Source organism: Cucumis melo, chromosome 7, assembly GCF_025177605.1.
Source record: "Cucumis melo cultivar AY chromosome 7, USDA_Cmelo_AY_1.0, whole genome shotgun sequence".
Classification (NCBI taxonomy): Eukaryota; Viridiplantae; Streptophyta; class Magnoliopsida; order Cucurbitales; family Cucurbitaceae; genus Cucumis; species Cucumis melo.
In genome coordinates this window covers 29,238,391-29,252,873 of record NC_066863.1, presented here as the reverse complement: position 1 = coordinate 29,252,873, position 14,483 = coordinate 29,238,391, and the positions used below count along the sequence as shown (strand labels likewise).

Genomic DNA, 14,483 nt, shown 5'->3' with positions numbered 1-14,483 from the left:
TATTTTGGAATTTATAACAATATAATCTCTTCCAAGAACATTTGAATTTAATTTGTTTAAACTTTTATTATATAATTAATTTTTATAGTTTATAAAAAAAATATTTATGATCAACTCGTCGTTATTGCAAGTTTGAAAATATACAAACTCTAACAGATTTTGTTATATTTACAATTTTTAAAAAATATTGTTATATACGCTAATTTTTTGAATCTAATTATTAAATTTGCAATTATTTTATTTATTGTTATTATTATTTTGGGTTAAGTTGGTAATTATTTAGGGTTTGAAGTTTGAAGAGAGAAAAGGCTCCACTTTATTCTTGAAAACACATGGGAACATAGAAAATGGATACAATTATCGCAATAACTTAGACAAAGCATACATTGGTAATACTTAATTAGTGATTGAGAAAAACATACATAAGTTGATGTTCATAATCAAAATGGAGAACAAAAGCCGAGTTTTAGTATTAGAGTGGTTCTACAGGTGCACCCAGGTAAGCAATTTGCATCGCTGCTGCATGCATTGCCTATAAGCAAGCATGCATTTTCTCGGCCCTTTCCTCCTTCGTCTTTCATCATTTTTCTCGGCCACATCTCCATATCTGTAGTCACGACCTCCTTCGTCACCTCATCGGACGGGAGTTCAATCACCTCCCCAACTTCGGAGGAGGCTGCTTGAGCTGACATGGCCATCAGCACCACCAATATCGCCATTGCTAACAAACCAATCTTCTTTCTCATCTTCATATATATTATATAATTATTGTTATTATCTTTTTATTTTGAGTATGATGTAGATCCTTTAGTTCAAAGTGTTTGTTTTTATAGGTGTGAGGGATACTGATTGTACAATGGTGTGAGCAAGAAAGGGATGATATAAGAAAAAGTATTATTCATCAGGATAATATGTTGGAAAGATCTGGACCTCACAATTTTTAAAACAAATATGAATATATTATTGTTTCAATTAATTATAAAACTCTCTTAATGTTCATCTATTACGGTGTTAAAGTATTCTTTTAAAAAATGGATAGGATGGGTCAGTTGGGTATATGTTCGAGCATCTTTACTAGGTGGATACCCCATAGCACACTCAACACTTCCGCTTCATACGGTACTAAAGTCTATAAAATCGAGTAAAAAAAGTATTATATATTATATTAAATTTACCCTTATTCATTATCTTAAGCTTTTGAGGACGTTGACCACTTTGTGTCATCTCAAACACCATGTGGTGACATAAATCACGAGTCATGTTGAGTGATTTTTCAACTTTATTTCTAGATTTTTTCTCGTTTATTTTCTTACTAAAGCTTCAACCTCAATAAATCATTAAAGCCCCGTTTGGTTTGTGATTCATTTTAATTTTTACGTTTTCAAAAACAAAAGATACAAAAAAAAAAAAAATAAAAAAAAAATTAAGCACATGTTTGGCATGCTTGTTTTTTAAAATTACGCAAAATAACTCATTTTCAAAATCATTAAATCGTCCTTTTCTTTGTTTTTAGATCTTGCTTTGAGAAATCATGAACATGAAATATAATATTGCATTTTCATGTTTCTAGCTTAGGCTTCCTTGAGAAGTTCTAGGTTTCCGACTTTCGCTGTTTCTTTTCAAAATATATTTATATATACTATTGTATTTTCAAATTCACAACTAAACACAAATTTTGAATTTTAAATTCAAATTTCAAATTTAAAAATCGAACAGAACATTTTTGGATCACGAACCAAACGTGTCGTATGGTTTTTTTATTTTTCAATTTCTTCCTCAAGTACATAAATGCATGAAATTTCAAATTTACTCACTTATAAATTAGTTTTACTAAATTATAGAAGACTTTGCAAACAAAATTTGTGAATCTAATCTAATCCAACACCAAAATTTAAACCCTAATTAAGTTATAGGTAGAGTGGGTGAAATTATAAAAGAGAGAAATATATATAGATGCCAACTAGCAGTTAGCAGTAGCACCAATTAATAAATGCCATATATGGACAGTGATACCACGTCGCTACTGAATTGTCTTCTATTCACCAAATTATTAGTACTCCATTAATTTCTTTTCGTACCTACAACATTATGAACTTTGTTGTACACTTCTATTTATTTCTTTTCGTGGTAGGGTTTTCATTTCATACTATTAAAATCACGTTTGAATTGTGATAAAATTTTAAATTTGAAAGTAGTCCATTTTGTAAAAACAAAATACAAATTTTGGTATATATCTTAAAATACATTTGGTTTTAGTTGAAGTACTTTTATGTCCGACTAGATTTTCTTAGAAATTTAAATTTTGTATTACTATGTTAATTTCTTTAATTTACTGAGTACAATATCATCTAATATACGACATGAATTTTTTCTATGTTTTCTCTTAAGAAAGGAAAACTTCGATATCCAAAATCAATCTTTAGCTTTTATTGATCTTCGTGACTGATCGACCTTTGGACTTGTTGATAATTTTCTTGGAAAATTGACCTTTAAAACTTAAAGAAAGAGTTATATTCTTGGGATATTCAAACTTTGATCGTATAGACTCTAGGTATTGAAAAGTTTATTCATATATGAACTTTCCAAATCTTGAGTATTCAAAATTTGAGAAATTTAGATCTTCATTTTGAGAACGACGACATGAATCACAAATCATCTTTGAGTGATTTTTCAACTTTTGTTTGATTTCTTTTAAAACATCCCAAAAGAATTTGGTATTTTGTTTTGGATAAATGTGAACCAAACCAACTTGGTTTTGATTTTCATACTTGAAAGATTCAACATACAAAAAACGTATTGTCTCTTTAGTTGGGTAACTTTGTTTCATTTATTATATTAACCAATCCAAACCAACTTCATTAAATTAGCTTTTATTTTTCATTCAATGCTGCTTAATTTATTGGAAATTCATCTTCATATATATAAGTTTCTAAATATTGCCATCAAATGTGAAAACTTTTTTCCTTAGTTCTTGTACTAATACAAAAGTTTGTCACGTTTACGTCGATAGAAAATGTCGAAGTGTGAATTTAATGAAAATTTTGATAGAAATGTTAGATTTTAAAAAAATCAAAGTAGATTTGAATTAATAAATGAGCATTTTATATATGATTTTCAAACAAGTTGACTTGTCCGTTAATTATATATTAGTGATTTTTTGTGTTTATTTTGTGTTTCATGATTTTTTCTAACTAAAATATCAATTCACTTTTTATGTTGACTTTAAATCTATGGAAAATGGAAATGTGTGAAGAATATCGTTAGAAATATAGACATGTAGACAAAAATTTAATATTATTATTGTACTATATAACCAATTATTGAACATTTAATTTGACAATTAGTTATTTAATAATATAATATAGTTGTGTTTCATGAATCGTTTGCTAAAATAGGTTTAACTAAGTGGTAATCGACTGACCTTCCATTAATCTCTTGTCCACAATATTAATGTACCAAACTGAATACCGCTCGGGAACCTATGGAATAAGACTGAACCGCAAAAATCGACTATCAATAAATGACACTTGTATGAACTTTATTTTCACCCAACTTTCCTACTTCATTTTTTTCTATGCCTTTTTTTTTTTTATCTCTGAAGATTAGGTATTATTATCTTTAATTTTCATGACTCTAATAGTGGTGGCTGTGCTTTATCTTAGCTTCCTCCTATTATAGATCGGAGAGAGAGTACATATATATTTTTATGAAAAAAACTTTATACTTTTGCTCAACTTTCGATAAGTTGTAAGAACATCCTTAAATTTTCAGAAGAATCAAAGAATACATTCACTGTTAGGTTAGTTTTGGAAGAAAATGGTTAGTATTTTATATCAAAACATTTGTGAACTTATTATTTTTTTTTTTTAAAACAAAGTACCATTAAAATGTGAAGAATTTGAAAAAGTACCCTTATCGTTCAAATGCAGAAATTTTAGGCAAAATTTGAAGTGCCAAAATCTTTTCATAGTCACAAGCAGACGGGTCAAGTTGTATCAGTAGTTAAATTAAAGATCGATAACGAAAATATTGTTCTCAGAGGATCAAACGCATGCAAGGATTACTTTGTTTTATTTACTTCTCTCTTGGAGACAACGTAAAGAGAAAGAAAAGGGGTATAAGAAAAAATAATTATTGTGTTTCTTATTTCCTTTTTCCTTGTGTTCTTATTATTTTTTAGAAAAATGTTATCTTTTCTATATATTTGCTTATGTTTTAGATTTATTGTTACTATATATTGACGTTCATCTCCTTTCTTCTCCCTTTCGTTTCTTTAATCTCGTTCTATTTAAACTAAAAAGAACCTTTCGTTTCTTCAAAGGGTATACTATATGTAAAAAACTTGGTGAATTTGAATATTAAGAGATATGTCTTTTTCATTATCAATATTTATTGTTTGTAATGAAAAAAGAAAAAAGAAAAGATGATGAGGACCCCTGCATTGTTATTACCACTGGTGTGGCATGCATTTATGGTAATTCATAATCTCCATTCAAATTCAATCCCTACCCCCTTTTTGTTATTTGAAAGTCACATAGCAGACAAATTCAATCACCTCTCACCCAGCTTGGAGGTGTTTGTTCGAGCTTCAATGAATTAATGGCCATAATTATCACCATTGCATTGCCACCCCCAACAATCGTCTTGCCTCATCTTACTCCTTAAATCATCTCTTTCCTTTTCCTATTTGGTCTGATTTTGTTGTTAGTCCTTAAATGTTTCCATTTTTGGCATGTATCATACTCTCTTCATAATTTTGTCCTTCTTATGTTTGTGTTTTGTGACAATTACACACATTTCGGTCCATGATCACATATAAACACCATCACTATTGTTAGAAAAACTACCTTTTGATTTTCATACTTAAAAGATTCAACATACAAAAAGTTTATACGTACACACATAAACTTGATACTAACTCGAGCATTAGAATACATAACATCTATGTGTGGCAGGGCATTGCATTGTGACACACAATTATTTTGTTTTTTAGGCATTAGGTCGACCAACCACAATCAAACAAATTTACCGTTCACTAGACTCATACAAACATGACACTCGATTAATATTTATTCATATGGAAAGAAAGGGTAAAAACTGCCATCACATAGTTTACAAAGAGAGAAAAAAAAGGAACTGCAATTGTAATAGGAAAGGAAGCATATAATAGATGATATGATTGAGGTCACCAATATTTTCCACCGCATATACCTGTTTGTTTGCAAACACAATCTTTCAAGCAGTCGGAGTCTTGTTTACATGGCATATAAATGAGAGGACAAACTCCATATTGAAATATGAGTAATCCATTTTTCATCATTTTTCTTGGCAACATAAAAATTCCATTCCCTTCTTCAACTTCCATTGCATTTGCGTCCACCATGTTGTTGGCTGAAATTGAAGTCCCCAAGAGCAGTACTATCATAATCATCACTTTCCACTTAAAAAACCCAACTGTGTTCTTACTCATCTCCATTGTTAATTTCTTCTCACTTTTCTTCCCTTTGGACTTCTCTCTCTTTAGGTTTCTACGTAAGAGGGTGGCTTTGCCTTAACACTATTTATAGACGGAAGAAGGGTTTCATTTTTTATTTATGTAATGTAGGGTCATTCAAACCAATCAAACCCTACTATCTCTTACCAAAAAAAAAAAAAAAAAAAAAGTATATCCATTTTTGTACCAAAGTAAATTGGATTGTCGTGGTCCACACATATCTTATCTCATCTTGATAAAATGAAAATTAAATATTTGGATGCAATATGATATGGTTTCTGCAATCCATCTGGTTCTTCTTCTTCTCCTTCTTTCTGCAATCCATCTGGTTCTTCTTCTTCTCCTTCTTTCTGCAATCCATCTGGTTCTTCTTCTTCTCCTTCTTTCTGCAATCCATCTGGTTCTTCTTCTTATTAAAAAAACCCTTTGTTTTATGATTAGGGAGTGGATTGTGAATATATGCATAAAAGTATTACACGAAGGTTAATAATATGAAATTTTTAACTTTATATTAAAAATGATGAAATAACTTATTTGTTAATTTTGATTTTTATAAAAGAAATTAGTATAATTTTTTTTTTTATAAATTATAACTTATTTGGTCATTAACATACAAATCCAACATAACACCTTTCGGTACATAAGAAATGTATTGACTCTGTTCTTTTTAACGAATAGATTCGACCCCAACTTGAAAAATGGAATTCAAAGAGATCCAATAATAAAAAATGATATTATGAATCATAGAACTATAATAAAATATGAATAAGGGCTAGAAAAATAGTTCAACCAACTTATTTTGATTTCTCAAACCAAGAGATCCATGAATCGGATCCTAATGTATATAGATACAATGGTCAAATGGAAGCATACCACTAACTTACAGCCCGGTAAAACATTTTAGTTTTATGATAATTCATTGGTTGGTGCTTCTATTATTCTTTTTGTAATTGTAATAATCCATATACCTTAACCGAAATAGACAATTTTATTTTTATATGAAGTATACATCAGTAGTGTATCAAATGTATATCAATAGTGCAATTTAAAGACATCAAAACTTTGAGTATATTAGTAGTGTATCAAGTGTATATTAGTAGTATATGATGTACGTGTATCTATAACTTTACTTTTCTGATAACTTTTTTTATAATAATTTTTAAAAGTAATAATTAGTATGCGACATGAATCCAATTTTTAAAATTTATTTTATCAAATATACGAAAAATTCTTTAATTAATTTAAGAAATTGCGTGACATAAAAGGAACTAATAAATGGGTATTTAATTTAACCTAACAAAGCTATTCGTGTCACAAAAGGAATGGGTACCTTTGTCTGCATTTAAATAACAAACATTAAAGACTCGATGAAATTAAATAAATGTATTTGAAGTTTAGGTATCGAAGCAATTTTCAAAATTCTAACTGTGTAAACTCAACTACAGCATCAGAAACAGGACGTTTAGAGTGTATTTGGAATTAGAGTCTTTTGACAAACAATTGAAATAGTTTTTAAGTTTTTTTAAGTACATTGTTTTCTTAAATCAATCTAAACTAGTCTCAGTTTACGTAGATTAAATAATCACCGTGACTAAAATGTTGCAGTTCATGAAAGTTATGAACAAAAGGCCATGTAGTTTGTTTGGACCACGCTAGTGTGGCATTGCATTTATGGTAATTGAAAATCTCCATTCACATTCAATCCCTACCTAATTTGGTAATTTGAAAATGACAGCCGACCAAAATTCAATCACCTCACACCCACCTTGAAGGAGTTTGTTCGAGCTTGAATGAATCAATGGCCATAATTATCACCATTGCATTGCCACCCCAACAATCTTGCCTCATCTTACTCCATAAATCATCTCTTTCTTTTTTCTATTTGGTTTGAACTTTTCCTGTTCGTATGGTTGGAACGATTTAAGCATGAAAATTGACACAAATATCCAATTTCCATGTTTGTTTAATTTTATAGTTTTCAACTTATGTTACCTGGAAGCGTTCTCATTTCTATATACAAGGGATTTCTATTTTCATGCAAAACTGAATACTAAACAAATGGGCCTAAAACGACTGATATGTTGAGGTAGAACATTTCTATAAACTCTGCAAAGTTAGGTATTTGGTAACTACAACCCCAGGAGGTCGAACTGATCACTGGCTTTGGAAACCCCCAAACCAACCCCCTTTCCTAGGCCCATGTTAGTTCTTAAATGTTGCCATTTTTGGCATATATCATACTGGTCTCTTCGTAACTTTGTCGTTCTTATATTTGTGTTTTGTGACAATTACACATTTCGGTCCATGATCACCTATAACACCATCACTATTGTTAGAAAAAACTAGCTTTTCAAGTTCATTAATTTGGAATTTGGATAGGTTTGTATATACTTTCTCTCTCGGAAAATCGTCAAAGTAAGCTTAACGAATGGGTAGTTGATATAAATTTAATTCCTAAAACTGAGAGTATATGTTGATATTTACTAATTTTGAGGAGCTCTTGAAGTTTATCTTACTTATTGAAATAATAATAATAATAATTAATCACACACCGCAAGCAAACTCAAACTGATACCACGTGCTGCTGCTATCTCTCCATCCATGCCAATAATAATATATTTATTGGAGTTTGATATATATTATATATTATATATAATATGTTAAACTATAGAATAAATTATATATTTTGTTTCCATTTCGAGAATGTTATGTGTATTTGAATTTGTTTTCACATTTGATATGTTTTCTTTGACATAAAAGGCTGTCACTCACACACCTGTGATTCCACCACGTGATTATAAACTCTACTAATTTTTTTCATAACACAATTTTTAATCATTTCTTCTAAGTAATATTAAATAAATTATAGTTCACCCAAATTATTTATTTTTCATTTCTTTATTTTTCCTGTCAATCTGTGAAGTGCAGGTGAAAGCTGAAGGATAGGGTTAGGGTATATTTTTTTAAATAATGGAAAAACTAGCCACAGAAAATCTAAAAAATGGTGTTGTAAAGTCGTGTACCTAAGACACGATTATCATTAATCCAGTAATCCAGTCATCTACTTCGTAGTGGTTAGTTGGCCAAAATGGAAGAGGAAATGTGGTTTTGGTGCAATAGCAAATGTTGAAGGACTTTCTCATGGAGTTACTGATGAGGATAGTTTTATATTGGAAAGAGAGGAGGTAGTGAAGAGTACTCGAAATGTTTAAGCTTTGGCCAAGTACCTAGTGTTCCACAACTGAAGTAAGCACAATTTAATACGCACGAATTAAAAGTTTTTACCCTTTTAAAGTTCACAAACTAATTAAATGCAAATTTGAAAAATTAAAGACTAAACTGTACATGGAGAAGGAAGAAAACTTGAGACCAACCAGGAATTGGAGAGCATCGTACCATTGTGTCAGATAGCCATTTTAAAACTAAAATGACTTTGTTTATTATACTGATTTAGGTTTGTTATTTCTGCTGTCTCTTATTTATATTGTTTTATTTATATAATATTTGGCTGTTAATTTTTACTTACTTGTAAACTAAAATTTAATCCAAAAATTGCCCTTTAGAGAGATGGCAGAGCTTCTCTCTCAACTCCTCAAGCCGGCGGCGTTTACGGCTCCCAAACTTCAGAGAAACACAAACAAGTGCCATGGAAAACCTTTGCCCTTGAAGAAATTTACTCGAAATTTACTCTGCTCAACAACCAAATTTATTCCAGCTGATACTCCCGCGAAGATTTCGATTATCGGAGGCTATTAAGGTACATTTACAGTAGTCTTCCCACTCACTCTTTGTTTCCTACTCTTGCTTGCTTCCATTTGCAGCATGGCTTCACTGCGACTGCTCCCTCGTTCTTGCACCGTTGAAAAAAAAGCTTTTGTCCTATCTTTGGACAATCGATCACGAGATTTAAAGTTGCTTAATTATTACGGAGGTGGGACCATACAAATCTTTCTCTATTGCTGTCACTACGGAATCTTTGGAATGGCTTAAATCGTCTTTCAAAACTCTGTTGGATACTCCTCGGACGACCATAATTCTTCTTGGAAAAGAGATTTGAGGAATATTGCCTATGGGTCCAAAAAACATACAACAGAAAAGGTTACATTGCTGAGATTTATCGAGTGGACGACAGAGGGAGGAAATGCTGTATTCTAGTCCCTGAAGGGTCAAAAAAGTCAGGATGGGCACAATTTGTCAGTCTCTTATATGGTAAGAAGGATGCTTCCACAAAAGCAAATTACAAAACTCTGCTGAGTACCAAATTGAAAGACAGATTCTCCAGCTCTGAGTCAGGGGACGATACAAAGAGGAGATCCTATGCTGAAGCGGTTATCAAAGGTAGCTCATCTGACGAGGAAACAGACTCATGGTCCACAAAAACTAAGAAAACAGGAAAAATCCTCACAAACTTCTCTTTTGAGTGGGAAAGAACAGTTGTCCTTACTAGAAGATTTTTCCATGACGATTGGGAGAAAATAGTGGAGAAGCTTAATGAACAACTTGACACCACTGTAAGGTACAAGCCTTTTCACACTGATAAAGCTTTAATATGTTTCAAAAACGTTGAGCAAGCAAACTTGATATGTAAAAATAAAGGTTGGACTACAGTGGGTCGTTTTTATGTCAAGTTCGAAGAATGGAACCAGAAAGCTCATGCATCGCCGAAAGTTATTCCAAGTTATGGTGGATGGATTAAGGTGCGAGGTGTGCCCCTGCATGCTTGGAATTTAGAAAGTTTTATTCAAATTGGAGATGCCTGTGGTGGTTTCATGGAAGTGGCAAAAGAAACTAGGGAGCTCACTGATCTCATAGAAGCTTCTATTAGAGTTAAAGATAACTACTCGGGGTTCATCCCGGCGTTCATCAAACTGTTTGACAAAGAAGAACGTAGCTTCATTACTCAAGTAATAGTCAAAACAAAAGGGAAATGGCATCTGGAAAGAAATCCTAGTATCCATGGTACTTTTACTAGAGAGGCGGCTAGAAGATTTGATGAATTTAATTTGAACAGTGAACAATACTTCTTTGAAGATAATCTCGCAATCTCGCCGGAAAAAGCAGTGTTGATGGTGATCGGAAAGGAAGATTGGAAAAAGAAGGGAAACGGTCCAATTCCTGAAAATAATAAAAAATTGGGCGCAATGATGGATTTTTTAAATTATGACGGCGACAGCGACTCAAGTGAGAAAAGAAAGATGGAGATAGAAGATGAGGAGCTGACAGTGATTAGCCAAAAAGGAGGGAAATTTTTTATAAAAGGGAAATTTCAAAGTCAGCTGGGCAAAAGAGAGGCAAAAGAGAGGCAAAAGAAAAGTCTCGTTCGACTCACCGAAGTCCAAAACGCTGCTTTATGACCCAAAGAGTGCCCCACAGACCCTTCTGAAGTTAAAAAGCCCACTAGAAAGCCCAAAGAAAAAACTAATGAAGAAGTTCGAAAAAGAAAACAAAGGGAAAGGCAAAAAGATTTATAGAATAAAGAGCCCAAACTCCAAGCCCGTTACTCAAAAGGAGAAAAAGACAAAAGGAAGTGGGCTAAAAATTCAGCCCATTGGCGATGAAAAGGGGTATAATTCCATCAGTCTCACAGTGGACCTTGGGCCTTTATCTCCCTTCTCAGACGAATTCTTATCTAGCCCAGATCAATTATCCATCTCTCAATCGCCCACATCACCAACACATTCTGATCTCATTAAAGATAGTATCGAGCAGCTACTAATTTCTGAGAATGAAGAAAAAACTGAAGAAGAAGAGGGGGAAGAGAAAACTGATGAAGAAAAATTCAAGGAAAAATTGATTGATTGGTTAAAGACCAATAACTTCAAATTAGCTCCGGTGGACTGGGACAATAACATCAATACGGCCTCAAATGTTTTCAAGGGAAGCTCTCCAGCAGGGGATTTTGAAAAGGGGAATACTTTGTTTAAATGAAAATTGTAAGCTGGAATACTAGAGGGTTAAACTCTCCCTCAAAAAGAGTTCAAATAAAAAATCTTCTTTCCCACTATCTTCCTGACTTTGTGATTTTAGTTGAGACTAAACTTACTGTTGTTACAAAAAAAATTGTTAAATCATTGTGGAGGCATCATTATCATAGTAATTCGGTAAGTGTAAAGTGGTGTTTCTTTAAGTGGAAATGGTAATTCGGGGGGCATCATTATCATGTGGGACGATCTCAGATTCAATGTTTCTGACTTCATTGAAGGTTCCTTCTCTTTATCCATAAAAATAAACATCCCTGATGAGCCTCCGTGTTCGGCCTGGTGGTTGTCGGCTATATACGGGCCTGCTGGTGGCAGAAACAGAAATTCCTTTTGGGCGGAACTTCTGGACCTCAAAAATAAATGTTCTCCTATCTGGCTTTTAGCGGGAGATTTTAATGTAGTGAGATTCTCCTTTGAGACATCTGCCCAAAATCTCAGACACTACAGTATGAGGAAATTTAACAACTTCATCTCTGACAGCAATCTTATTGACCCACCCCTCTCAAATGCAAAATATACATGGTCAAACCTCAGAGCTCAGCCGATTCTCTCCAGAATTGACAGATTCTTATATACAGTGGGTTGGGAAAACTTATTCACTGCCCACTATTCAAAAACACTCTCCAGAGTTACATCAGACCACTTCCCGATCATCCTTGAATCATCCACGATTAGTTGGGGCCCTCTACCTTTCAGGCTTATAAATGTACATTTAAAAGAGTCGTGGTTTAAAAACAACTTTAGAAGTTGGTGGAATAATTTGAGACAGGATGGACATCCAGGCTTCTCTATCATGAAGAAGCTAAAAAATTTATCCATCATTATAAGGGATGAACAAAAAAGGAATAACCGTTACAATGATGAAGAAAAGAGAGTTTGGGTCAAAGAAGTTGATAACATTGACAGAGTAGAAGCTGAAGGAAATTTATCTGAAGAGCTTAGCCTTCGCAGAACAAAAATAAAAGCTGAGATCCTTATGTATGACTTCAAAGAAGCACACGTATGGCACCAAAAAAGCAAGAGACTTTGGAACACTGAAGGAGATGAAAACACTTCCTTCTTTCACAGAATTTGCTCTGCTAGACAACGAATGAGTATCATTTCAAATATTAATTCAGATGATGAAATCCCTTGTACTACAAATGAAAACATTGTCAAAGCCTTCTTAGACCATTTTGAAGGAATCTACAATGAAGGTGGTGTGGACAACCTCTGGCTTATTGAAAATCTCAATTTTGGTCCCCTATACCCTCATCCCAAGCTCAAAACTTATGCTCATTTTTCTCGGAGGAGGAAATACATTCAGCCCTTGTTGCTTTCTCAAACAATAAAAGCTCGGGCCCAGACGGCTTTACTATGGAATTCTTCAAAGCAACTTGGTATGACCTCAAGGATGATATTTGTAATATATTCAAAGACTTCTACATCAACTGTATCATCAATAAAGCAGTGAATGTAACAAATATTGCCCTGATTGCTAAGAAAGAAAAATGTGTGGTGCCAGTGGATTACAGACCTATTAGTCTAACGACTTCCATTTACAAGATTATTGCCAAAGTCATTGCTGAAAGACTTAAAGAAACTCTTCCTTTAACGGTGGTAAAGAATCAAATGGCCTTTGTAAAAGGAAGACAAATCATTGATGCTATCTTAGTTGCAAATGAAGCTATTAACTATTGGAGAGTAAAGAAAATTAAAGGCTTTGTTATTAAGCTGGATATTGAAAAGGCCTTTGATAAGCTAAATTGGAGATTCATAGACTTTGTGCTTATGAAAAAGGGCTATCCCATTAAATGGAGGAGATGGATAAAAGCTTGTATCAGTAGTGTTCAGTACTCTATTATCATCAATGGCAGACCAGGAGACCCAATCTCCCCTTTTATTTTTGTCCTAGCAATGGACTATATAAGCAGGATGCTGGATTCAATTTGTGAGAACATCAAAGGGGTGAGAATGAAAGACAACATTAACCTCACTCACTTACTTTTTGCAGATGATATTCTGCTTTTTGTAGAAGATGATGAGCCCTCCCTACAAAATTTAAAAAATATCGTCAATCTTTTCCAGCTAGCTTCGGATTTAAATATCAATCTGAACAAGTCCACCATCTCCCCTATAAATATCGGAGGTAAACCAATAACAAAGGCTTTCTGGAAGAACATTGATGAAAAAATCAACAAAAAACTCGCCAGCTGGAAATACTCTATGTTATCCAAAGGTGGGAAAATCACCTTGATTAAATCTACTTTGGTCAGTCTTCCTACTTATCAATTATCAGTGTTCAAAGCCCCTGCATCAATCTACAAAAGCATTGAGAAATCTTGGAGGAACTTCTTCTGGAAGAGCCGAACCGAGGCCCACAAACTACACTTGGTTAGTTGGGCAAAGATCACCTCTCCAAAAGAGAAAGGGGGGCTGGACATTAGTCGTATGAAAGATACAAATTTTGCTCTTCTAACAAAATGGCTATGGAGATACATTCATGAAGACACCCCCCTGTGGAAGAAAATCATAAATGCAAAATATAGTAGCCAAACTCAAGGAGACATTCCTTGTGTATGCAATCACAGCAGCAGCCGTTCCCCATGGTTCTCCATCTACAAAGGCCTGAAATTGGTTTCAAAGGCAGGTTTCCTGGAAAATTAGAAATGGAAGAAACTTCTCCTTTTGGCACAGCCACTGGCATCAAAATAGTCCTCTTTCGTTACACTACCGCAGATTATTTGCTCTCTCTACAAACCAGGACAGCTCCATAAAAGACATGTGGAACTCAACTTTCATGGATTGGGATCTAAAACCAAGAAGACAGTTGAGGGATTGGGAATCTCCTCTGTGGGCCGAGCTAAAAAACTCTCTAAATGCCAGTTTTTGCGAAAATGGCAGAGACACACCTACTTGGGTCCTCAACTCTGATGGCTTTTACTCTGTTGCTTCGGTAAAGAAAGCTATTCACCAACCTGATCAAGGCATTTTAGCTCTCCAAAATTAAAACACTTTCAAAAATCTTT

General features: G+C 33.3%; 1 protein-coding gene across 1 annotated transcript; it reads left to right on the top strand.

Moving 5' to 3' along the window:
• Window positions 1-11,653: 11,653 nt before the first annotated feature.
• LOC127150413 (uncharacterized) lies at window positions 11,654-14,121 on the top strand. Its single transcript, XM_051088139.1, has 2 exons — window positions 11,654-12,854; window positions 12,926-14,121. Exons 1-2 carry the CDS (start codon window positions 11,654-11,656, stop codon window positions 14,119-14,121), a joined length of 2,397 nt encoding a protein of 798 aa, XP_050944096.1.
• Window positions 14,122-14,483: the final 362 nt, after the last annotated feature.